Genomic DNA, 26,765 nt, shown 5'->3' with positions numbered 1-26,765 from the left:
CATGTAAGCTCCTTTGCCTGTCTGTTCGGTTCACTAGTTTCATCCATGCTGTCCAGTAATGAGAAATGCCTGGTCTGCGTGGCCAGGGCACAAAGTTGGTCTCAATTCCAGGAGTTATGTGTTTCTGTTTTATATGACGTCACTTGTGGTAGTGAAACCAGTAACGAGCATCAACTGAACTGAAGATCTACAGGCCACGGGCATTGATCTAAGATAAGGTTTTTGAGCCTAGTGCCTTTTTTGGCAGGAAAGGGCCCAATGAGTCTGGGACGGACGAGCACACTTATTTCATAAATATAAAAACTTTAAAAGATAACTGACCCTAGATCAGCACGCTAAAACATGTAAAACTTGTAACTCCAGAGTTTTGTTATGTTACGATATACATTGCCAACACTGACCAACTGAAAGTTTTTTTTTTAAATAGGTTTAAGAGGCAGTTCCAAGTTGCTATTTTTTTTTTCTTTTTACAATTTTGGCTTATTTTGAGAGTTCATGGCCGTGACTGAAATGGCTCCCTAATCCCTCATTACTATTGTGCTATTTAGTGAGGTATTATTTAGTTCACTAAATAGTGCTAAGAATCATAAGTGTATTCTGATACTCGCACTGTCTGTTGCTTTACAGCAAGGAAACTCACAATCAATCCTGGTCCACATTCAGCTCATGTAGTGAGCTATGATGTTTATTGTAAATTACAAGTGCATTGTGGGAGATAATTGTGCCTTCAAAATAAAGCTCAAGTTACGTTACATTGAGAAAAACATTGACGCACTCAATATTGCCCTAAAACTTAAATAGAGAGCCATTTCGGACACAGCTCATGAATTCATAACAATAGAACTATATGTGAGATTTATTTATAGTTGTGTTTTGGTGGGAAAACATAATTGTCACTACTGGTGAATAGTGTGTGTTCCAATCAATCTAAACTCATCTGGTCATTTGATATACATCAAGCACTGTTATATTTCTGCCGTACTTCTCACCCCTCAACCTCTTAACACTTCACCGACTCACAGCCCTGAACATACAGACCAATCCCTGGCATAAACATCCTTAAGAGTGTCCGGTTTAAGACACAGATTAATGAAAAAAACATAACTGAAACGGAGTTGCCTCAAAAACAGGGCTTGTTAATTATGGAATATAAGCACTGCACCATAATGCTGTTTTTGGAGCGCGGGATATGAGGCAGTGTTTTGAGGGAGGACGGTGCAGAGTCATGTCTGAATCGAACACTTTTGGTTCTGATAACTCTTAAGGTGTAATTATTCTGGATAACAAATATTAGCGTATCTGTATCCTGACAACATCGTGACCTATTGCTACCTTTGAAACAAGTCTCAAACTCTTCAAAGATAGCTTCAATTCCAAGTGCTGCCATCTAAAGCACAGACTCACAGGCAGCAACAAGTCATCGAAATTACCAACCTTCTGTTTCAAACACAGACTACATCTCATGATATTTGTCGATCTTCAAACCACTGTTTTTTACTGCAATATGCCCAGTGAAGCAGGTTTGTGTTTTCACTTACGGAGTGAACAATAAGTCTGGGTGCCGAATTAAAGGATGAGAAGCAACTGCGATTCTCTTGAAGTATCAATGTCTACTATTTGCATTATCAACCCAAAACGTGTCTTAGCTGGTGTTATAGGTGGGAAATTGGAGTGCATTATAGCCATGTATATATGAAGCAGGTAAAGCCAATATACATGTCTGACGTTCATCTCTTAAAGGCCAAACACAAAAGGGAAAGCAGTCAATAATCCAGGATAAAAAATAAAAATAAAAAAATCACAAAGTTACCAATTTGTGTTGCAAAATGCTTGTGTGCTTTATGACAGTATCTCAGTTCCACTCTTTAGGAAAAGTCAAGCAAAGTATCACCTTCAAGCTTTCACACACCGATACTGCGCTGTAGGTTGGTACACAGGACAAGGACACCACAGCAAAATATGGAGAGGCTGAAACCTGTAGCAGAGACAAGTTACTGTAAACTACAGTTGACATATATGTGCCGTGCACTTGCTGCGCTTACTGATGGCTTTATAGTTACAGAGGATGAATGACGAGGCCTCACGTTTGAGTCCTATTCCATTTATATCAGGGAGAGAGGGAGGAAGAGAGAGGGAGAGAGAGAAACAGAGGAAGAGAGAGACAGAGAGATCTATCCATTCAATGGGATAGCAGGGATGGGTCCTGTCCCATGCAGTGGTCTAGCGGCTGGTATAGATGTGCTATAGATCCCCAGGTGACTGTTTATAACAGCAGTTTCTTCATTCTTCACTGGGACAATAAGACAAAGTCACGTTGACATGTTTTCTTGGGTTGGTGTTCGTCCACGGCTTACAACAGAGGTCAGGAAAAAATAGCACTCAAACATACACACACACACACACACATATACACAACGAACACACACACAAAAACAAAAAAAAAAAAAAAAAAAAAAAAAAAAAAAAGAAACAGTGCAAATCAGCTTTTTCCTTCCTCCTTGCCCTGTCCATACTCTACAACTATATATACAGAGCAAATCAGGCATAATGACATGACAGGGCAAGAAGTGTGGGTTCTTTGCAGGGTCTCCAGAGAGAGCAGGCACGTTCTGCGGTGGGCTCATGTCATTCATTCTTTCCATCGCTCTGCTTTTTCTTGTCGTTTTTAATCTCCAGCTCCGTATCTTTTTCATGTCTGCCTCTCGTTTTACTGTCATGGATTTCTCCTCTTACATGAATCCCTCCCAGGTCCTTCTTTCCAATACACTCTCTCCCTATTTGTAGAGGCTCATGGTGGGACTCTGGTACATGCACATGTAAGCGTCACAGAGCAGGCGGCGGGCGTAGCCCTGGATGTTTTTGGGGTCTAGAGCGTGCAGCTCCTCTGGAGTCATTTTCAGGTAAGCCCCCACTTCAGGACATGTGGACACCTGCGGGATGTTAAACCCATTCTGGCCACCTGCTCACACACAAACAAAGAAGATATCTCAGTCATAATCAGAGATGGGTAGAGTAGCCTAAAGAGCTACTCAAGTAAATGCATTGTTCCTGAGGTAAAAGTATCTTCCCCAACATTTTGGAAAGCTTAAAAGCTACTTGAGAAGTGAGGAACATATAGAACTGCTCTGAAAGTTCTTAAACACAGCATTCAGAGGCTAAGCACCAGCTCTATGAAAGTGTCAAACAAATAAATACAGTGGAATTTGAGCTCCTAGCTTGTGTTTATTGATAGTCAGAAAACATGTTATTTCTTACTACTTCAAGGAATAAGGTTTAAAAGACCATTGGTCCCCGCCCCCCAACAGTGTTCGGAAACTCTAATGGGCGTCTTGCCTGTGACGTAGATGGTGGACAACAACTCTAGAAGCTGCACTTAATTTAATGCAAAATGACAAAAAGGTGTGTTGTTTTTGGCTGCAATCATTCAATGTACAGTGGGACATCTGTGCACAAATGGCTCAAAGATCCCAAAATATCCAGAAAATGGACTAAATTTGTCAACTTTAAACGGGCACTTTGGAAAGGGCCATCCGCTCACTCCGTTATCTGTAGCTCATTTCACTGGCGCTTTTCCAACAATATGGGCATGTAAGGACACCAACGAAAGGTGTTCAAGAGCCTCTGTAACATGGAGGTAAACAGGGTAAGGACACTCACTTCGCCTGTTTTAGTTGGTGTTAGTTAACGTTAGCTTGACCTGCTAAACTCGGTGGTTCAGATTATACTAGGCTACGTAATTGCATTACGGAGGTTTATAGTGTCGGATGAATTCGAGTTTGACTTCTATCACATTTACAAGAATAACGGTACCTCTAAATTTGAGTTTAGCTTATTGCTAGGCTATTGTCATGAATAATGTTGGTTATTTAGGTAGCTAGATACTGTCATAACAGTCAGTCATAACGGTGTTTTACCGCGGCGTTGTTCAGCTGTTGTCCACCAGTGACGTCACGGTTGCGTTCAAGAATTTCCGTAGCGAGCTCGGGTTTTTTCGTCAATTTAATAAAATTGTCAGTTTTAAAGCAAATTAAGCTGCTATTTTCATTTTAATTCATACTTATATATGTCAGTAACTAAAATAATGTGAAATATTCATGGCGGTCCATTAAGTGGTGCTTAGCCTTTAACAGTTGGATAAATACATTTTGTTCAAGTCTGTACTACTTTTGTAGTCTTTTGGTCTAAAACAAAAAGATACATTTCCACTGTCAGAAATAAGACAGGTAGAAAAAATACAGGAAAGGGAATTAGTAACTAAACACAGATGGCCAAGTATAACAAGAGAGTTTATAGATTTTTATCTTCACTAATACACTTGTGTAGTAATAAATGCTTTGCCGTTCTAAATTACAAATTAATTAATATTTTATTTAAGCACAAGTATCTGAGGAAAATAAACTTCTGATTAAGCTCTAATCTCTCAAAAATAATATTTACACAATTTTCACATGAACTCGGGCACTGTATAGATAAGCACTGTAAAGAAATCTGTAAATCAGTACAGAGCCACTGAAATATCCATTTAATTATTTGTTCAACATGAGCTTTATGAATTCTGATTATATGTGTCTGTACCGTCTCGGTCAGCCATGCTGTCGAAAAAGAGCCAGGCATTGTCGGCAGCGCCATATTTGACGAAGGCGACGTAGTGGCTGGTCTCAATGCAAAGCACAGCAAACAGCTCCATCTGCTGGTGGGGGAAGGAACCCTGCCTCCACACACCCTCCTGAAGCTCTTTAGGCACTGACAGTTTCCCGTATCGATGGGCCTTACGACGTGGGTGCAGATGCACCTGTGTGTACACACACACACACACACACAGATACACTCCATAAACTCCATAATAAAACTCTCTTTGTCTTCAAAGTTACCGTTTTGTTTTTTGTTGTTGGACTATGGTTATATTCAAAAATGAATTATGTTCTACATGCCCCTGCACATGTAATAAACCAGCAAGAAAAACATCCTAGGATATGGGTCACAAGTCTCCTAGTGTTAGAACAATGGTAGAAATGTGTAAAAGAAAGTATCCCTGTTGAGCTTTTGACATACTGTATATGCTGCATTCATCCATTCATCCTGTATGAAAACACATTTGTTTTCTGTTTCTTAAAACCTATAATATGTTTTAAGTTATGACAAATTTTCCTTTTTTAACCTGAGCTCTGGTGCCGTTTGTGTTGGTTTGGAGTTAACGGAAAGTCTGCTTCTACTACGCTTGATAAAAGATTTTGCAGCTAAACTAATATTTAACAGTAATGTGTTAGTCATAGTTATAAATAAGAAAAAAATAAAACTGTACAGATTTCCACTGGACGAGACTAGATGAAGTATATGCAGTTTAAGAACCATGGTATTTCAGTAGAGATCTGAAGTTTAACAGAACTGGGCTGGCTTCATTGTACAGGTATTACTTGCCAAATCTGTAGAGAAGTCTCCATCTAGTGTTTGGGATAGGTACTGCAGGCAGTACAAAGCAAAAATGACGCACTACAGTATCTTAAATATATCTATAAGGAAGGCGAATAGTGGGGTGCGTAGTTTTTACCTGTGTATTGCACTTTTCACAGAACTGCTTAATCTTCCCTGCTGTAATGTCAGCATCTTCATAACACTCCCTGCACTCGTAAAGTGCTAATCCCCCACAGATACGACACTCTCTGGGTGCTGAAACCACACACATAAACGTTCTTGATTAGAAGACTGTAACATGACTGTTTATAAAACAATTCCATCAATATCCATCAATAATTTGGTCCCAAATAATTTTGCTATATATTTTTTTTTACTTTAATCTATTGCAGTAGGAGTATTGGTGATTCATTTAACTCTAGTCAATAATGTTGCCCTTCGAAACAGGGTTATTACCGTGTTTCCCCGAAAGTAAGACAGTGTCTTACATTCTTTTTACCCCCGAAAGTCCCACTATGTCTTACTTTCGGGGTATGTCTTATATTGGTAAAAAATGTCGATTTTTGTTTTAACCATAAAATGAACATTTATTAACAACCTGAACAGTATGGTATTCACCATAAAACAGTTTTATAAAAGCAAGTGCCAAGAATGTCTTGTTACAACTGTATCATGACGGTATTTCCATGTATAACATGTAAAACAATGAAAAACGGTAAGAACAAACAGTCTGAATATGTTATACTGGAAGATAAAACAGATTTATTCCATGACAACCATGGCCATGCCAATCAGAGCGGCCACCAGCGGCTGCACATGAGGGCACTGAGGCTGCGTGTTGGACCACAGACAACATTACTGCTGCTCCCGCGGCCTCCACATCCCTCCGCTCATTCCGCTCCAGATCCGTCCGCATCCCGCAGTTAATGCAGCAAAAGGTACCGGTACTATGGCTTATATTTTTCCAACGTACAGTTTACTATGTCTTACTTTCGGGGTACGTCTTACATTAGCCGACCCCCCTAAAACCCACACTGCGTCTTACTATCGGGGAAACACGGTATTAACATATAAGACTACACCCTCCTCTGAGAAACAAACAGATAATAAAACAGCAGTGACATTTTCAAACCCAAACTTTCACAATCTGTGAAACACTAAAAGAAAACAACTTTTAAAATCGATAACTTCTGTTGTAGAATGTGTCTTTAGATCAATAAACCAAATAAAATGTCCAAACGGTTGACAGGCACTCCTGCTAGGCAAGGTCCATTGTCTTTTTCCCCATAAGACAAAACACTTAGCAATAATTATGTTAAATGAAAAAGACACCTACATGTTATGACTCACCAGTTACTTGATATAACTGATGGAAACGAAAGAATTCATATGGAATCTGTAAATGTTAATGAGTAATATAAGGCATTTCTAAAAAAGTGACTCACTGTCTTCCAGTAGATCTGTGATGTCCAATTCAAGGGAAGGGAAAATCTTATTAAACATTTTAAACTCCTTTCCAAACCGAGGCATTTGGATGATGAGACAGGACGGAGCCTAGACCATGAAGAGGAGAGAAATTATAAAGATTCACGTGTCTGTAGATTGATAAACGTTTGTATTATGTTTATAAGTGAGCTCACCTCAGCAAATTTGAGGTCACTGTTGATAAAGGACCACTCCAGCAGTTGCTGGCTAGTAGGCACAAGTACTTTGTCCTTTTTATCCATAAAGATTTGGTAAAAATAACAGTCTTGGACTTTTTGTCCTGCAGAGCTGTCAAACACAGAGCTGATTTTAACACATCATAAGCACAAGCACACACCTTCCTGACAGACAGAAAAACTCCAGCCTATATTCTCATCTCCACAAACTATTCTAAATGCAGATTCAGATTATGACACTGTAAAACGTAATAGTTCACATTAATCCAACTCCATAGGTCAAATGTACACCAATACATACAATACACACAGAGAGAGAGAGAGAGAGAGAGAGAGAGAGAGACAAGAAAGAAAGAAGTGGAACCTAAAACTGTAGGGAGGGTGATAAATAAATCTCACAAACACAAACCGTAGTTTGAGCAGTGGGTCTACCCTCAGAATGTGGTGAAAAAGAATGTTGAGGAATTCTTCAGGATCTGTGTGAAGAGAAAAGAAAAATGAAATTACAGCTATTGCCTTCAAATCAAATTCATTGCCATACAGCAAACTGTCCACTCAATGTATTGTCAGCAGGAGGCAGCATTTTCTAATACAACTGTAATCAGGTTCAGACACTGTATAAGTTTCTGAGGCATTTAAAATTGGACACTGACAAACAAGGAACATGTTCAAATTTTTGCCATAAAAAGTGTTAAAAAGAGATAAAAACTGCAGCAGTTGTTCCAAGAAAATACAACATCAGATGAAATTTTAATTGAAAACAGCAGATATATTGGGGTCTTTAAAGATACTAATGAAGGACATAAAAGTGTGTCAGGTCACAGTGTGTCTAACCTTTCTCCTCAGATGTAAAGCCTGACGCTGCCTCCACCTTTTCTAAAATTCTCCGCAACTTCATGATCTTAGTGGCACACACGTAGCCATGTCTGTCAAAAAACAACAAACATATATTCAGTTTAAGGGAAGAAATATTTAAAAAACCCTAAACTACAACCAATAAAACCTCTAAAGTGTCTTTCACTTTTCTCTGAAACACTGAAACCATTTCTTTATAAATATTAAAATATATGTTAGGCTAAGACAATTATAACTGAATTAATTTACATGCAACATGTAATGTAATATTTACAATTATATTATTTACAGTTAAATTATATAATTTATAGAATACATATTACATAATATAAATTATATTTTTGTGGACTTTTTTTTTAATCCCACATTTCTTATAAAACTAAGCCATAGCATCATGACCAACTCCTTGTTTCTACATTCAGTATCCATTCTCCCAGCTCCATTGACCACAGAGGAACACTTTGTAGTTCTACAATTACAGACTGCATCTGTTGCTCTGTATACTGTGTTTGCCCCCTTACACCCGGGTCTTTAATAGTCAGAACCCAAACAGGACCACCATAGCTCATCTGTTGCTGCAGTTTGGTTGCTGTTGAAGTGGGCAAACAAAGTATACAGAGCAACAGAAGGAATACAGTCTGTAATTGTAGAACTACACACTGCTCCTGTTACCTCAGTGAAGCTGAAAGACGAGACAGTGAGTGTAGAAAGAAGGAAGTGGGCAAAATGTTATGGCTAATTGGGGTAAATAGATAGATCGTCCCACTTTGCTGCCGTAACTGCGTGTTCATTTCTGGGAAGGCATTATAAAAGTTGTTGGAACATGTCTGTGAGGTTTTAATGGCATTCAACAATGTGTACATAATGTCAAATCTGGTGAAGTTGGATGATTAGTTCTGGATCATAAATCTATTCCAAATCCTCTTAAAGGCACTGGATGATACTCCACGTTGGGAGGGCAGTTCTAGTGTTCCACAGCCCAATGTCTTGGGTGAGGGGGGGGGGGGGGGTCTTTAAACACTAATAGCATACCCTTGGCATTAGTCATGATTACCTTAGACTCGTGCGACTCTACAGTGTCCAATTTTGCTTTGCATCTTTCTATGTAGATTTCACAATCTGAGCATGCACAAATATATATCAGTGTTCACACAGAGGTGAACTTTAAACAGCTCATGGTGTCTACATGCACTTGTGTATGACGGCACTGTATGAAATGTATATATGGGGAAACTCACATGCGCAGTGGGTTGACTATCTCAGTGCGTAGCAGTTCCTGTGTCTCTAAGTAGTATTCTACGTCAGTCTTGGACTTCGGCCTCAGCAATACGGTATCCAGCACAGAGCTAAACGAGAACAGACTGAGACAGACAGAGAGAAAATGTGGAAAACAGAACACAAAGCAGTAATAGAAATAAGAAATAAGCAACATCATACAGTTTCCTTGGAGGAAAGTTCTCCACTCTCCACTCCTGTTGAGGAAAACATCTAACAGATTTTCAAATGCACTTGTAACTTGCAAGTGTTGGCTCATAAATGTTAAAGTGCTAGTGCATATGAGTATACCAAAACAGTGTTGAGTCCAGGTAGCAGGAGTTGTAGTGGCCTTGAATTCCTTTTTTCTTCCCCACCATCACCTCCAAACCATCATTTTCTGTGCGAGGGGGAGTGTTTTCATTCACCACCTCACTGAGGTATCCTCCAAACGCTACAGAATACACAATTCAACACACACAAATATCAAACCAAACATATCACAGTCCTTTCCATTCATTATTATAAGCATATCTAACCAGAGCCAATGGGTTGAAATAAAATACCCAAAAACATTTAGGCCTGTAGTGTGCACACTTTTAATTAGAGTACATAAACTTATGGATGGTGAGATACATTTTGTGTAAATTTGTTTGAGCGTTTTTGATTGTGACTCCAAGCAACAGCCCATTAAAATGTGTCTTTTTTCTTTTCTCGTTAACAGCTTCTTACATGCTTTGATAGTGCTTGTTTCCTGCATTGCCAAAATACCAAAAAAGTGGGACACACACAGAAATTGTACAGTTAGACGATACAGACAGACAAACACTTTCTCAGATCTGAAACAACTTTCTGAAAACAATTTTTATTGGTTTGTTTTTAATTTTTTCCCCTTATTTATGGATTGTGTGTAAAATGTAATGTATTGTGCAGCCATTAGTGATGCAGTTCAGGGAAACGTGCACATACGCTGAAGTGTTAGGATGTCTGTGTCTCACCTATAGAATTGCAGCGTTCGATTGGATTGGGCGAGTGGTGTTGGGAAGGGAAACGAGAATCGGGTCGGCAGCATTTCAGTTTAACAAACAGAGCTTTTTTTGGGGGACAGGTAAAGTAACGAGTTCCTTTAAATGTGCCATCAGTGCATCCTACACACTCATCTTCCTACAAACACACAGGGCAGAACAAGAATTAGAATTTTAGAAGCACAGATTACAAATCATTGAAGGATTTCCAGTGTGTTTGTACAAACAGGAGAGCCATATTCACATAAAATTAAAAAATAATTTCACTAACAACTTTTAACTAAATAAATTTTTTTGTATAACTAAATTATACAGCCACTTATTTAGCCTTTAAAATATTATGCATTAGCAGCAGGTTAAAAATTTTAGACAAAAAATATAGACAAAATACTGGGTTTAGTGGGGTATGGTGATTGTTTGATGGGTCATATGCTAATCATCACCTGCCTTACCCACATAAAAATCAGGATTAGTTCAAATTACAGTGTGCTCCCTGACTGCATTGACTTGTGAGTGAATGGCACGTTCTGAAATTGAAATTACTAAGCAAACCAGACTCTTACAAGCAAAGAAAAATGGTTCTCTTTATCTGAATATATATTTAAAAAGACAGGGGGTATATAATAAATAATAATAATATTAATAATAATAACAACAATAAACGCACCAGCTCCAGCCCTGCAAGAGGCTCCAACAGACCAGGTGGCAGGCCGACCCAGCGTATCACTCCACACAGAGGAGGATTCTCCTTAACTTCCACCAGTGACCCCACCTCCAAGCCTGGCTGACCTTTGGTGGGAGATGCTGGTCTTGGAGATGGAGCTGAAACAGGGGGAGGGGGCTCCTGCTGCTCTCCCATCACCGATTGGACAGAGAGGGAGAGCGGGCCGTGGCTCATGCTGCCATTGGGCCCACTTTTCCGATTAAGACTGAAGGGTAGAGAGTGGAATTTGTTGTCGGTGGACAGTGAGGTGGCAGTGGACGGAGCTCTGGGAGGGGGAGACGCTTGGTTGAAGTCAGGGGGAGTTTCTGTCAGAGACTTGGCCGGGTCTTCGCCAACTGACAGAAGGGGAGGAGCAAATAGCACAAGTCAGATTTACATACAAGATGTGCAATGCAATGACTGTGCAAAGCAACAATGTGGAACAGCACAGTGAAACACTAGGAGCTTGTTTTTGACACTGATGAAAATAAAGACTAATTTTTTAGTGAACTTCAGGTACTATTCCACATTGGTACAACTTATAAATGAACCAAAAAAAATGAATAGTTCTGGGGTAAAAAATCTTGTTTACAATATTTTCAGTTTACTCCAAATGTAGTCCAACAGCCAAGACATGCCTGAGTTTGAAATTCAGAAAACTAATGGAGCCAACAATAATGGAAGCTATAAAATCATATGCTTCAAATTCTGTCTGAAATAGACTTGCTTGGATTATATTTTTGTTCCACTGTTCGACATAAAATTATTACGAAAAAATGGACAAATGTATGTGACAATGCTCATGTTTGCTCTACTTTTGTCAACTGATCCATGTTTAATGCAACTATGTTGTGCAATGCCAAACTTAAGGCACCAAATATGTCTTGCCTGATCATTTGGGGGGAAGAAAATATCATGTAAATTAGATTTTTTTTTAAGTCTTTAATATACACCTTAACCCACAGTGGAAAAAATATGGAGAAACAAGAAGGGTGAAGCAGGCACAGAAAAGATGGAAAGGAATCATATGAACCCACAGACATCACAATGTGACCCATTTAACATGCAACATACCACAATGCCTTCACCTTTGCTTTCTGTATACACATTATCTCTTCCACAAACCCCACAGCACAATGTTTTTCTCGTGCAGGTGAGGGATGCAGTGCAAAGTGATGATGATCGGAAACACTTATTGATGTCACTTTGATGGGTGAACCCACATTGGGGCAAGGCTGAGACCACTGAGAGAGGCTAAATATGTGAGCCCACACACATATACAAAGAACAGAGGGTGGAATCAATCATCACTTGCAAAAGGCTTTCAGCAAAAAAAAAAAAAAAAATTATTAAATAAAGATCTGTGGATAGTACTTTCAGGCCTTGTGTTGTTCAGATTCAGATATTGAATTACAATAGCTCAATACAAGCCAGTAAACCTGGGGGCTGATTGAAACCAGAGTAGTGTTTTCCAATCAAGATGGAAACATTCAAGAATGTAAGTACATTTTTAAAAATGTGATATGTCTAAATATTTAATGTCAACCAAAAAAAGCCTTCTGCTCACAGATCGATACCAACATACAATGTGGCTCATTTCAGATACAGGTGACTCTTAGCAGCAAGTTCCAAAGGCATAAGAGTGAACCATTACTACTAAACTAAATGTTCCTACACCAAAGTTATACAAACATTGTGTCCAAAAGTATCCAGACACCTATAAAAATTACTTCAAATTCCAACATGTACTGTTAAAGCCTTCCTTAACATTACCCTTGTTTTCAGAATAATGGAAAAACAGGTGTCTAGATCCTCTTGGACATAATGTGCAGGTTAAATAGGGGTGTAACGATCCACAAAATCAATAGTTCAATTGATACAATAAAGCAAAGAATACTTTTATCGGTATACTTTTATCCTGAAAATGTGTATCATTACACCCCTAATATATACAGACACCTACAAAAAAAGAAACCATTTGAAAGTAAAACACTCTCTATATAAACCCTTGCTGATAAGATCCACTAATCAGTTTGGTGGGCTCAAAATTTCAGCTGATCACTGTCACCCCTTGGTTACTGATTACCTTCATCTATGTACCATGTGCTTTTGGATTTGGACTGGGCTGGATGATCAACAGAGCTGCCATTTAGCGTATAATAAAACTCAGACTTGCTCCTGCTGGCAGCCTGAAGACCTAATGCTAAATAACACATTGAAAAGGACACACAAGTTTGTGGGAAATTATATGTTTTGAATTTAAAGAGTTGGCAAAAAATGAACATCATAGAATTTTCCCTTTGCAACAAATGACTGTTTTTGTTTTGTTTTGTTTTTTTACTTTTGCACTGGAGCTAAAAGGCTAATGTAGGGCTGACCTATTTCGGGAAAATATCAAACTGCAATGATTTAGACCAATATTGCGACTATCATTCATAAATGTGATTATTTTGTATACATTTATGTATTGCCATTTTTTGTGATGTTACAGCACATGTGTTTGGTTGCTTCTGATTGGTCAAATTCATCTTCAGCCAACTGAGAATTGTGCTTTACTGCGTTAAAAGTCTCATTGTTACAACTTCTTTAAAAATTAACATTGTTGATAAAACAGGCAGGAATAGAAATTGCTGCTCTTGTAATTTTAAAAATCACAGGATGCAACATAAAAAAACTAATTGAAGCTTCCATTACTAATTCACATTATTTAAACAACATCCTTAAATGAATACAAATGTATCCTTAAGGTCCCACTCCAGTGGAAAAACAAGAATTTTAAGTCTGAGTGATTAAGTAATGTCAAATAGTTTTGCCTGTGGTTTCAGAAACAGTATGTCACAACACATTTGTATAAAAATGAACAAAAGTCTGTCCCATACCTAAAAAAGCTGTAACTTTGTCTGTTCATCATAGTGTTAGAAGTTCAATTTCATTAATAAACAATTTGACATGTCTTGAAACAAGCTTGCTATGCACTGTGCAGAATGCTAATTAGTGGTTATAAGTGTCCTACTTAACCTTGCAGCTCCAATGAAAAACTAAAGAAGCAACCAATGTCATGTCATATATATATATATTTTTTTTTCCTTTATGCCTTTATTTCCTTTTTTTCCACATTATGCCATTCACAACACAGTTTCCACTTTTGACATGTTTATCTGTTTTTTTTTCCACTGCACACACATCATTTACCATTCTGAGTAAAATAATTTAAGGTGTGCAGTATTGCCATAACCAAACAAACCATAATATGGACATTACTGACTGAACAACTGAAGAAAATAAATAAATAAACAAATAAACAAATACATATGTAATTATACAGCATAACAAATATTTTGGTTGTATCTGACATCAGTGAGTGAAATGGGTTGCACTGCATAATTAGGTATCAGGACACAGATGTCAAAGCTCTTAAACATATTAAACACAGATTTAATCAAAACTATATTAGATTTACTTCTGAAAGAATAACACAGATATTATATCAGAAAGAAAAGACTAAAGTAAATGAAAACTAGAGAGATAGGGTAGAGAAAGACAGGTGAGAGGAAGAGAGAGAGAGAGAGAGAGAGAGAGAGAGAGAGAGAGAGAGAGAGAGGAGGGATGCAAGAGAGGAGAGAGAGAAAGCGACTGCTGCATGGTGGACATGCTGTGCACAGGCAGCTCATTATATCCATATCAGCTCATGCTTGCTGAAAAGAAAAAAGAGGTTTCAGCAAAACTTGACAATAAGAAACCCCCAAAACCCCCAACAGAGCACAAGTACATCCAGGTGGCACTGTTGACAAGTAGGTAGATCAGGTAGATACTCAAAATAAAGAGATTCTTCAGCTCTGAGTTTGCATTTCAAAGTACCATTTACATAAAATAAGCACCAATTAAAGAAACTGCACAGCTGCACATTTAGGCTGTATAAATATTTGCATTCTTTTTAAAGTTAGAGTTCAACCAAGCAGCAGTAATTAGTTATTAGAAAGGCAATATTTAAGTATAATGTTAAATAAATAAATAAAAATTTGGCAAATAATGAATGTCAGTTTTGTTTTTTCATAACCTACAGCATATTTTAGATGAACAGATTTAGCTACCATAAAAAAACCCTCCTTGAAATGAAACTAGTATCTTAAACAGATATGCTAATATGGTTTCAGAAACGTTTCTTTGAATGACTAATTTTCTATGAACATGGAAATGAAGTATATCACATACCTAAAATATTTGTAGTGACCTTATTAAAGCCTGTTTATACTTTTAAGTATTTTATAAAGCTTGCAAAAAAGTAACGCTTAATTTAATCTCATTAGCACAGTATCACAAATTAGATATACAGCTTCAGGTATAGATCAATGACCACTGTGTGGTAAAATCTGTTTTTCAGAGAATGGATGAGTTGGATGAGTTATACGCTTGAATAGCATTGATATAAAACACTACAAAAGAAATGAGACTGCAGGAATTATTTTGTTGTGTTAATTCAGTATTGTTTTTGAGACAGACAGTTATACAGACATTAATTTACAACATGAAAGTAATTTAGAAATCGTGTGTTTACTTGCAATTTTCACTAAATTTTTGTTGTTTTCAATTTGAAACCAGTGTCAGGTTGGGTTCATTTTCTTTGTTTTTGTCTAATAAAAAAACAGACTAGACACAGCGTGTAATTCACACTTAAAATCATACCCTACAAAAGCTAAAGAAGTAGTAGGCTGTGGTACCTTTACTCTTTGGTTTGCCCTGGCTGCCAGACTTGTCACTATTCCCTCTAGAAGTAAAGCTGGATTTGGACAGCCTCGGGTCCTGCATGGAGTATTCTGAGAAACAACAATATAAAACACACACACACACACACACACACACACACACACACACACACACACACACACACACACACACACACACACACACACACACACACACACACACACACAATAACGAATTGAGAACAGCAGACAAACAATACACTGTGTTGAATTCTTAAGCACCATGGCACATTATTTAAAGCTGCTTATTTGGTAATAATTATGTCTGTATTGGTAATCATAAAAATACAAAGTAAATAAACATTGTTCAGAGTCCATCACCAGCATACTTGATATCATTTAATCAAACCTGCTGATAACACAGTAAATCTGTTCTACCGTGTGAGGAGCTTTGGTTACACTGGTAGAAACCATTACTTATTGCATTCATATCATTTATATTTATTATAAATGTTATTCTGAGCAAATAAATTTGCACTGTCTACATAATAGACTATTTATATATTTTTCTGGTCTCTAAATATTCAGAATTTTATAAAATTCCATAACTAATTACAGTCCAAATTAAGAGTACCATCGTTCAATAGTTCAAACCTTTTAATAATACTTAATTTAATTTAAAATAATTTATTTTTAATAATACATAATTTATTACATAATCATATATTACAGTTTAGTAATGTAAGCTCAATATCTCAAGACATTTAGCCATGAATTATATTATTTTCTTTAAATATAAAACATACCTGAAATGTTTAATGAGAATTCTTTTATTTTTTTAATTATTATCTGCAATTTTCTATATTAACAATGGCCTTAAACTCTATCCTGGGATCTTCATTGAAAGAGCAATGCATTTCTAACATTAACACATTCAGAACATAGTGTTACATAAAATATTCCTTGCACCTATATGTCCGGACACAAAAAAACAACAAATCAATCAGCAGAAACAGGGAATGGACAACACTGAAGCTGCAAACACTACACTTTTGAAAACAAGCTTTTCAGACAAAAGCTCTTCTGTTTGCAGCCTGTCAGCACACACACACGCACACGCACGTCTCTAGCCCCGCCAAACAAAAACACATACCAAAAGTCACTGCTTCTTCATATTCTACTAAGGCAACGTCAGTATGAGAATTTTGTCACACACTCTGATCATGTTGTCTGACCATATTAAGCACCAATTATTGCATCAGGTATACTATGTCAAACTAAATAAATGACTTTTCCACATAATCTTTGAGTGCAACGACATGAATATCAAGCCAAATTAAGGCTTTTAACAGTCCTTTAAAAACAATCACTAAAAAGTTCACAAATGTTAATTAGTGTAGGGCCACAAATTTTCTATGACTCTCTGTAAATGGCTTCATTTGCGGGACCTGTTCACTACTAAAGAGAAGCACAGTGTGTACTACTAGAAGGACAGGTTAAAAAAATAAATTAAAAAAACTGACATCAACCAATAACATGTCATGTTATCTCTCACCCCACCTAACACTGAGTGTTAAAACCCCTGCATGATACTTTGCTTGTTTCCTTTAAGAGTGTCTAGTTGAAACATGTATTTTGGATCGTTTGAATGGGCCATACTGATAATAAAACAGGGCTCGTGTTGCAAGCCCCTGCAATGTTTAGGTATACTGCATTTGCTGAAAGAGTTGGTCTAATTCTGGTCTTGAAAAACAACCTTGCAATGTCTCCCTACAAAGGAAACAGGCACCATGCTCAACAGAACATCACATCTTTCTCAAAGTCATACGTGCAAATCTGTATGTCTTTCTTCAATTTGACACTTCGTTATCTGATTTGCATTAACTGTTGTAGAAGTTTGCTTGCGTGTTAATCACTGAAAGATCTGATCCAAGAGCTCATCATTCAATGGCCAATGACTGAAAAATGCCCTACAAATATCAAGCGGGTACGATACCTGGACTCATGGGCGTCGTAAGACTGTACCCCCCACCCCCCACCCCAAATGGCCCTAAACAGGCTCCTAAACAGAGAACACACTTTTCATTGGTCGTCACCTTTATTTAGCCAATCAGCAGCCAGAGCTGTCCATCATTCACTGTGCAGCCAATGGAGTCACAGTCCTTCCTACAGCAGTCTGTTTTACGGCGGCGCTGAGAGCAGCAGGTCAGAGCTGAAACACTGGGAACTACAGCTCTGCTTTAGATAGAACTAATGTTAACTTAGCTCCTTGTGGCTTTGCTTAATCTGTGCCTCGTCAACGAAATTTGCTGCTATGAGGCAATTATCCCATACTGACCTGGATAAATCTTACCCCCCCCCCCAATCATTAATCTCTAGTGACAGCCCTGCCTGGACTTGTTGGTGACTCTAACTCCACTAGTGTGATAGATGTTGAGACTGAGATATTTCCAATGAGAAAGTGAGACACAGGCTGAGGGAAAGCCACAGGAGGAGAGCTCTACAGTCTGTGCTGTGCCTGCTGGTCCCATTCTGTAGATACTTTAATTCCTTTCATGAGTACTGCATTTTATTTTTGCACTCGTGTTCTGTGTTGCACCCTGGTGCTGAAGGAATGTTGTTTTGTTGAACTGTAATAAAGTTTCTGTCAGAATAAATGTGAATACACACAGGCTTTTCAGTAATACAAGCAGGCAGCTTCATTGCAAAAAAAAAAAAATTTATTTACCGCAAACTCTCTCTGCAGAACAGAAAATCCATGCTGCCTGCCTTTGCTTATCCAATTTATCATCCATATACTTTACTCTTTTCTTACATGTAATTCTGCTGTAAATCCATGCAAAAACAATTTGTGCTGCTCATTTCTGGGTGTTTTGGAAGAAAAATAGACCTGTCTCAAGCGTAGCATTGTATTTCTTACACGTTTTCCTTGTATCAGTGAAGGTTCCTCCTGGTGAAAGATTGTGTAGCTCATGACCCAGTGTCACTGATTAGTCACATAGTGTGGAAGGCAAAAAGTCTGAAAGTTGTTTAGTGTGAAAGCTACAGAAATCTGACAACTTTGCAAGTTGTGTAGTGTGTATACGGCATAACATAGAAGCAATTTTGAATGCCAAATATGTCTTGGCTGATCCACTGCAACTAGGATAATTGGAATTTGAGTAAATTTGATTTTTCACTGAAAAATGGTTTACCCCAAAGACCAACCCTCTCCAATACATATCCCTTTTCTTGAAAGACCAAAATTACATAAGAAACAAGATTAAAGGGAACACAGCGAAAAATAAATTCACTCTCTGATTTTTTTTACCTCTCTAAGGCAACCCACCAACCCTGCTCTCATACATGTATTCACATGGGGAAAAATTATGTTTAGGTGCTCTAAACTCCAACCACAAAGAGCAATCATAAATAATCTGTTTGAAACTTGTGTGGCTTTCCTTGACTAAGAACACAAAGCACACACACACACACACACACAAACCACCTCAATTCCATACTTGCAAAATGATCTGTTCAGGCCAAACATTCAGATAAAATAGTAAGCACTCACCTGGCATGACGTCACAGATGGGCACGAGACGGGTATGCTCAAGGCTGGCGAAATTACAAAGCAGCTTCCCGTCAATCACGCCGTCCCAGTCTCCGATAGGATTGTCCTGAGGGCGAGACGTACAGCACCCTATTACTGATGTTGGCCTAGCTCATCTCACACAACCTATACTTACTGCTCAACCACCATTATTTCAGACCCCTGAATACAAACTCACAGTGCCCTTCTAACTGCTAAATTTTGATACATTTTCCCCATTTTGTTTTATTTTTTAAACTAGTATTTCTACAGTCCTACTCCAAACCTCAAATTTAAAAAAATTGTAGCTTAAACACCATTTATTTTTATACTAATTTCTCAGAAGGAATCAACACACATCTTTATAACAAAGTACATAGTATCCATATGAACACCACAATGCAGCACAAGATGCACCATCCATATTCCACAACATTCTAGCTCCCTAATTAATCGCAACTGCAAGTTGAACTAGACTCAAAACACTCTCCCCAGTGTCTCTGCTCTGTCCACTATACACCAAATATTTATTAAATAATCCTATCCTTTGGTTCTGAAATAATGCATTCTATGCTTCATAATCCTACTAAACTCAAAGAAAGTGTCTCGGCTCTGTCCTGGAGGCTTTGTGCATAGATCAAGTTGCAGCTGAAGGGCTGGGTCTGGCAGAGTGTGTGCGTGCAATGGTGCTGTCTTGTCCAAGTGTTTGGCAGTTGGCCACAGTGCTGGTCATTCTCTCTCTCTCTCTCCCTCTCTCTCTCTCTTTCTCTCTGTATCCCCTCCCCTCTCATCCCTCCATCCTTTCATCCTTCCATCCACGCTCTCTAAAGCATGACTGCTCTTTTTGTCTTGGGCCGACAGCGAGTGGGACGTTAGCCGACAGCCAATGCAATAGCAAAGCAAGGAGGGCAAGAGCTGAAGAAAAAAACATTTAACATACACTGTTCTCAATAGCTATGTGAGGTACAGTCATTACACTGCACTAGATGTCTCTGTTCCGTAATGTAAAATTATTCAGATAAAGTCTAATGCAGGAGATCAAGTCACCTGAAACTGATTAGAAGGCCAAATATTCAAAATGATTGAAAATTTGCAAATAAAAAAATAAAGTTTATGCATTTGAACATTAAACATCTTGTCTTTGTAGTGTGTTCTATTGAATACAGGTTGAAAAGGATTTGCAAATCATCGTATTCTGTTTTGATTTATGCTTTACACAACGTCCCAACTTCAGTGAAACTGGGGTTGTAAGTACATGGACAATTTATTGTGGTTCCTTTTTTGATTATTGTGTCTGAATACCGTTTTCCTATGTATTTATTTCTTAAAACCTTTCTTAGCTTGTACATAGAGAATATATGCTTTTATAAGTGCAAAATCAAAGATGTTATACATATATGTGCATTTTAATTGTATTTATATCCTGGGACTGCAGTAAAATTACTCTGAAAACAATTACCATATCAACACCAACGTAATGACCCAGTGTCTCATTTCCAGGCAACAGATCACAAAAGATGACAGTCCCACGTTCGGGTCCTTCCCGGGTCTGCACCAGTACGCGAGAGTTAATCTCCAGCGGCAGGAAGTCTCCTTCTACTTCTGTGTCATTATCCACTAGGGTCACATGATCCACCTCCAGATCCTCATCCTCCCAAAGCTCGAGTTTATCGAGTGCGACAAAGACTCCGCACTCATCCTCACACCGAAACAACTGCTGGCCTTGATACGAACCCTCAGTGAAACCCTGACCACGACCTTCCTCCTGAGAGACAGACAGAGAGCAAGAGAATTAGGAGATACAAAAAGAAACAGACACAGAGTAAGACAAAGTGCATAACTCTGAAATGTGTAGTTTAATAAGGTCCCACAAGACATCGCACATCAGTGTTAGGATCATTTATGCACAATCTCATCCATTTAAAGAGTATTTAAACTTGTTTCAAAACAGCCTCCTAAGCACATGCTCAGAGAGCCAAGGGTTCTTGCAGCACAAACCTAAGGACACTACAGCACATGATATATTCAAACTGCAGTGTAGTGACAGAGGGAGGCAAGGATTAACTACACATTCACAGAAATAGGTGTGAATGATTGCAGTGGTGTAGAAGCCTTAGTGAGTTTATTGTAGAAATTATTTCCAAATATGGAACAGAGAATTTTTAGAGTTTTAATAGATGGAACTATCTTCAATAGATGGGAAACATGACATACTAACATTGTAAAAAACAAATATGTTTGCTAATTTTTAATTTAAAGTTTTACTAAAATATTTTTAGAAATATAAGAATAACACTCAAATATTAAAGAGGCCAATAATAATAGTATTTAAATTAATATCTTTACATGTCACACGGATACAAAAAAAAACTGACAAATTCTTTAAAAACATTTCCAAACATGAGGAGTGTAACCTGCAGTCTAAGCAAAGGAATTTGTCACCAGTTCTCCCAGTTTCTCTCTTTGTTGTTTGCTATTATAATATTCCTTTATGGTATATAAAAGCTGAATGATGGTAATGTGGGAATGCAAAATTTCAACCACACATAGTGATTTTGAAAAGTTGTGACACAATCTTAGATCAAAGGTAAAGAATCCTTAATTGGTTGGTAGTTCATTTCACTGTTAGGGCTTGAATTTGCTTAAAAAAATTAAATTAAATGAAGGTAATTCATTAATAAAAACAAATAAAAATAAATGAATACAATAAAAAAAAACTTTATCAACTTGTGCTTATTTGCCACAAAAGTAAGAAAACCTATGCATAATTTATCTTGTTCTGTCATAATTTATAAAACAATTATATTACCAATAAAGAATTGGGACGATTAGACTCATTTTAGGCAATACTGGTATATTTTATTATTACAAAACAATACGATCTGACTGTTAATGGAAAAAGGTCTTAGGGTGTAGTTATTCTTCAAAGCTTGCAAAATTATTTTCTTTTATTATTTGAAGCTTCTAATAGGCATATGAATGAAGAACAAATGAATTTAAAAGTGTTGACTTCACTGTTTTCCATTTCTAACACCTAACAATCACTATTTAGAAGTGCAGCAGTAATGTACTGAGGACTTCCAGGACTAGAGTGACATTTTCCTTTTAAATGATGTCATCCAGTAGGGACACATCATAAATAATATTAGTGAGTATTCTGAGTACAAATATGACAGATTATTTATTAACGATAAGGGCATATAACTGGTCCCCCACTGATTTTACTGAATATTTAGGCTGGTTGTTTTTCCAAATTCAGTTTAGAGACAAGAAACAGACTGTGTCTGATAATTAGGTAGGCCTGTCAAAGACTTTCTATGGTCACACTCAACACAGCTTAATCTAGTATTAAAAACAACATAAATGTGAGGACTATTTAAACACATGGTAAGCCAAACAATTAAAAACTCTAATAAGGATTTTACTAAACTGAATATACAATACACTATAGTACTGCAGAGTCTACAGAAGTCTACAGAAATGTATAAGCAAATACAGAGGATCTATAAAATTTTGACAAAGCACACTTCCTTCCCTCATTCTATCCTGAAGCAGCTGAGTGGAAACACAGTAACACTGCAAGCTCCATATAGAGGCTACATTAGGCCCCAAACAACACTAAACTCCTGTCATAACAACAATGGTACATGTTGTGCTGTGGCCTGGGATTCCAGCGGAGCTTCCACACAGAGACACAGGGGAGCAGGCTGGATACAGCGTGTCCTGAACCCACTCCACCAACCCCCAGTGGAGGAGACAAATGCACTATTGTGTTGGGGCACACCCTCCATTCTGCTCATGCTCACAACCCCAACTATCACAGTACTGACACATGAGCAATACCTACATTTACTATTTCTACCATTATAGATGTCATTAGATTTGGGTATTAACAAGTTGTTCATAACACAATACACATTTAAAACCCATTGCTGGTGTAAGGACCCAGGGGTTGAATGACACAAACAGCTTTAATTCAATGCATCAAGCAACAAACATATTCACATCCTTTCAGGTAATACATTCCTGCAAGTTTGCTTTTAGAAATATTAAAAGAACACTATGTAAAATGTGGTATTTTTTGCTCCTGAGCTACCCCTAGAATTGCAGAGCATAGTGCTGGGCCACGAGTGCAAATCAATATTACAATTAATTGTACATTTTACCACAATTACGATCAATTAATTCATTCATTCATTATCTGTAACCGCTTATCCAGTTCAGGGTCGTGGTGGGTCCAGAGCCTACCTGGAATCATCGGGCGCAAGGCGGGAATACACCCTGGAGGGGGTGCCAGTCCTTCACAGGGCAACACACACACTCACAGGTACAGACACTTTGAGTCTCCAATCCACCTATCAACGTGTGTTTTTGGACTGTGGGCGGAAACCGGAGCACCCTGAGGAAACCCACGCAGACACGGGGAGAACACACCAAATTCTTCACAGACAGTGACCCGGAGTGGGAATCGAACCCGAATCGAAAAGGTCCCTGGCACAGAGTAGAAGGTGTGACTGCGACACTACCTGCTGCACCACCGTGCCGCCCACAATTACGAATATGAACAATTATTTTGTTTTTGTATTTTAGACCCTCAAATTTCAGTGACGAGTCTTGTACTGTAAATGTGCTCTAGTATTAAATATGGGATGTTTTTTCTAATGTTGCTGAGAGCTTGTTCCTATCTTGTTTTTTGAGCACTGTTTATATTTGGTGTGTGATGGTGCTTTGGTCGCTGAAACTTTTCTCAGTGTTTACTTTTGACTTTTTTTTTTTTGTTCAGTGTTGTCTTAATTATAGTCAAAACACAGCACGTCCAAACCACAGGCGCTGTGTCTTTCTTTTGTACGAGCTGCTCGAGTCTCTTGGTCAGCCCCAGCGTTTAGGTTGCTTCTATGTGGCAGATGGGGGCAGAATCACGTGACTACAGCTTGGTAGCATAGTTTTAAAGGGACAGTACATGAACACACAGTGGGGACATAACATAACAAAAATAATTGATACAGACAAGATTATGTCGATTAGAAGTTCTGAATGTCGATTACGATTGATTGCCCAGCCCTAGCAGAAGGTAATTTTTTTTACAGCCCTATCTTGAAAACAAGCCACCCACACTGAGGCCGGAGGCCGGAGTAGAGAGAAAGGTACTCTTCTCCCTATTACAGGTCTGTGGATTTAGAAACTGGAATTTAAATTCAACAAAAATGCTAACATAGAGTTCCTTTAAGCTCTTTGGGTATGCAGTGCACATCATCCATCCTGGGAACAATCATGACTCTGAGCATCAACTGATGACCAGAGTAAATTTGTTTACATCTTCCTGACTTAAATATGCAGAAATTTCTATGTATGTCCCTTTTGATGCTTGTTTCTCCATATCTATGACATGGAAAAAGGATAGGAAATGGCAATCCTATTAGTGTTTACTGGCTTTAAACAGGTATTTCACTCTCACTTGCTCACTGAACTACAGCTGCATTGTGTACTTGGGCATACTTTGGTGTGTTAACAGCTCAAATTTATTTTATTAGTTAATCCAATTACTAAACTCTCTGGCGCATTACAGCATAAATGCACTAAACTGTGTAGCAGGTTCTTTCAAGTGAAGTAATCCTGCTTCACAATAACACTCCACAACATACGGGAAATGGTCAATGCAAAACCATGATGAAAACAATCAGGATTCAAAAATTACTCATAATATTGCCTTACACAGTCACCAGCTAAAGGTAAATACCAAATAATCTTGTTTGTTACATTCACAAATGTATGAACTCTTTACCCCTTTATTCACTAGGGCTAGGTGATTTTTTTTGTAAAATTCAGTACTTTGATTTCAAACAATATGACAATATAAGGGCTGATAAAATGTACATAAAAAATGAAAAGAAAAAAAAAAACTCACAATGAACTCAATGCAAATTATAATGTATTTGTGCAACTATAATTCTCAAAGAGGTATTTATAACTCATAGACCAGGCCTCAATTATTCATTAATTATTATCTCACCCTGCCCTAGTATTCACCCTGAAAAACCCCACAAGACTCATTGCTCACCAGCAGCTCCACGCCAAACCATATTCCAGCCAGAGCTCTGTCAGGCAGCAGGGGTCCTTTGAATCTGACCACACCTGGCAGCGGCTCGTCACCAGATCGCAGCTGAACGCGCACTTTGGAGCCACAGTCAATCTCGCGTGCTCTGTCCAGACGGGGCTTGTTGCACAGCAGGCCATAGCGCTCCTCACAGTTGGTGATGGGAAAAAGCAGCTCAGCCAGCTTCTCGTCTAGCTCCAGCACGTCTCGCTCGTCCACGCTTGCCACCACATTGGTTTGGTCTAGGATTCTCAGGCTACGCTTGCCCTTACTGGGGGGCAGCGGGCGGCCCAGGCTGTTGCGCTCCTGGCAGGCCTGGCCAAGGCTGCCACGGGGGATGCGCAGCGTCTTCTGAGGGGGCTTCTCCACCACACATTCCTTCACCACCATGTAGAATCGCCAGTCATCACGAAAGCCACCCACTGGCTTCTCCTGGCTCCACAGGGCTGAGCTCATGGCTGCATCGCTGGCCGGGGGAGAGGTGACAGGAGCAGGTGGTGCAATGGTCAAGATGCAAAGCGTCAGTTGATAGAGGCGAGAAAGACTCACATCACAATTTAGTGGAATTTGCACATCATGAAGGTGTCAACAGCTGAAAAAGGAAAAATAGAAATATATATTTCAATTTCAACAACAAAGTCTGATTTAGTTCAAGCGAATGCAGAAAATTTGCAACATATTTAAATACATATCAAATGATGAAGAAAGATAAAACAACAGTAATAGTCCAGAAAATTATAAAACGACAGACTGTCTGAATGACCATCAAAAATAATAAAAAAAATAAAGAGCTTTTAAAAATTACTTTGATAAATGTACTTTGACACCAGCAACATTTCAGTTTTAATGACATTAAAATACCATGTGGGTATAATCAGATAAATATAACATGACAGTCATAGTTGTGTAGTAAAAATCTGTAAAAACAAAAATAGATGCTTTTGTCATTCATTCATCTTCATTAACCACTTCAATCTGATCAGGGATGCAGTGGGTCTACAGCTTACCCAAAATTATTGGGCCCAAGTAGTCCAAAATGTGTGATGAAACACAACATCATTAAAAATAAAAATGCTAATAAGATTCATATTAAAAATACCTTATAATTTAAAACTTATTACCCAACCTCAAACCAAATTATTAAAAACAAAAACGGCATAGAGACGTAACTATAGAATTATGTTTCATTTTTTGTTAGTCCTTAAGTTTATAATATTGAAAAGATTTTTAATTTAGAAGATCAAGTTTTTAAAAACATACCAATAAATCAACATTACATATGCTATTACAGCATGCACTAAACAAATGACAACGACTCTGTGTTGTATGTGTAGGCTACTTCTGTAATAAGCACAAGAGCAGGCAACCTTCGGAAGGGGAATATTAACACTGCGGAATAAAATATACAAAGCCTTACAACGTGCAGCTCTTTTCTGTTCCTGCAGTGATATCCCCGACTAGTGCATTCCAAAAAAAGGTCCTAATCT

The 26,765-nt window shown here is 38.1% G+C and overlaps 1 protein-coding gene across 2 annotated transcripts in view; it reads right to left on the bottom strand.

Moving 5' to 3' along the window:
* Positions 1 to 738: 738 nt before the first annotated feature.
* The window catches only part of LOC136678139 (ubiquitin carboxyl-terminal hydrolase CYLD-like), a 30,402-nt gene continuing 4,375 nt past the window's right edge, over positions 739 to 26,765 (bottom strand). The window contains exons 2-17 of one of the 2 annotated variants that reach the window (XM_066656022.1): positions 25,243 to 25,870; positions 20,644 to 20,949; positions 19,167 to 19,272; positions 15,629 to 15,724; positions 12,997 to 13,113; positions 10,875 to 11,266; positions 10,181 to 10,346; positions 9,495 to 9,636; positions 9,167 to 9,289; positions 7,908 to 7,999; positions 7,483 to 7,549; positions 7,053 to 7,185; positions 6,858 to 6,966; positions 5,549 to 5,667; positions 4,576 to 4,792; positions 739 to 2,959 (exon numbers count right to left, since the gene is read on the bottom strand). In XM_066656022.1, the coding sequence (XP_066512119.1) occupies positions 2,775 to 2,959; positions 4,576 to 4,792; positions 5,549 to 5,667; positions 6,858 to 6,966; positions 7,053 to 7,185; positions 7,483 to 7,549; positions 7,908 to 7,999; positions 9,167 to 9,289; positions 9,495 to 9,636; positions 10,181 to 10,346; positions 10,875 to 11,266; positions 12,997 to 13,113; positions 15,629 to 15,724; positions 19,167 to 19,272; positions 20,644 to 20,949; positions 25,243 to 25,734 (2,862 nt within the window). In that variant the 5' untranslated portion in view covers positions 25,735 to 25,870 and the 3' untranslated portion in view covers positions 739 to 2,774. The remainder of the gene's footprint in view (positions 2,960 to 4,575; positions 4,793 to 5,548; positions 5,668 to 6,857; positions 6,967 to 7,052; positions 7,186 to 7,482; positions 7,550 to 7,907; positions 8,000 to 9,166; positions 9,290 to 9,494; positions 9,637 to 10,180; positions 10,347 to 10,874; positions 11,267 to 12,996; positions 13,114 to 15,628; positions 15,725 to 19,166; positions 19,273 to 20,643; positions 20,950 to 25,242; positions 25,871 to 26,765) is intronic. The other variant, XM_066656023.1, reaches the window with a different exon arrangement.

This window comes from Hoplias malabaricus, chromosome Y (genome assembly GCF_029633855.1).
Source record: "Hoplias malabaricus isolate fHopMal1 chromosome Y, fHopMal1.hap1, whole genome shotgun sequence".
NCBI classification, from domain to species: Eukaryota; Metazoa; Chordata; class Actinopteri; order Characiformes; family Erythrinidae; genus Hoplias; species Hoplias malabaricus.
This window is presented reverse-complemented; position numbering and strand designations above follow the sequence as displayed.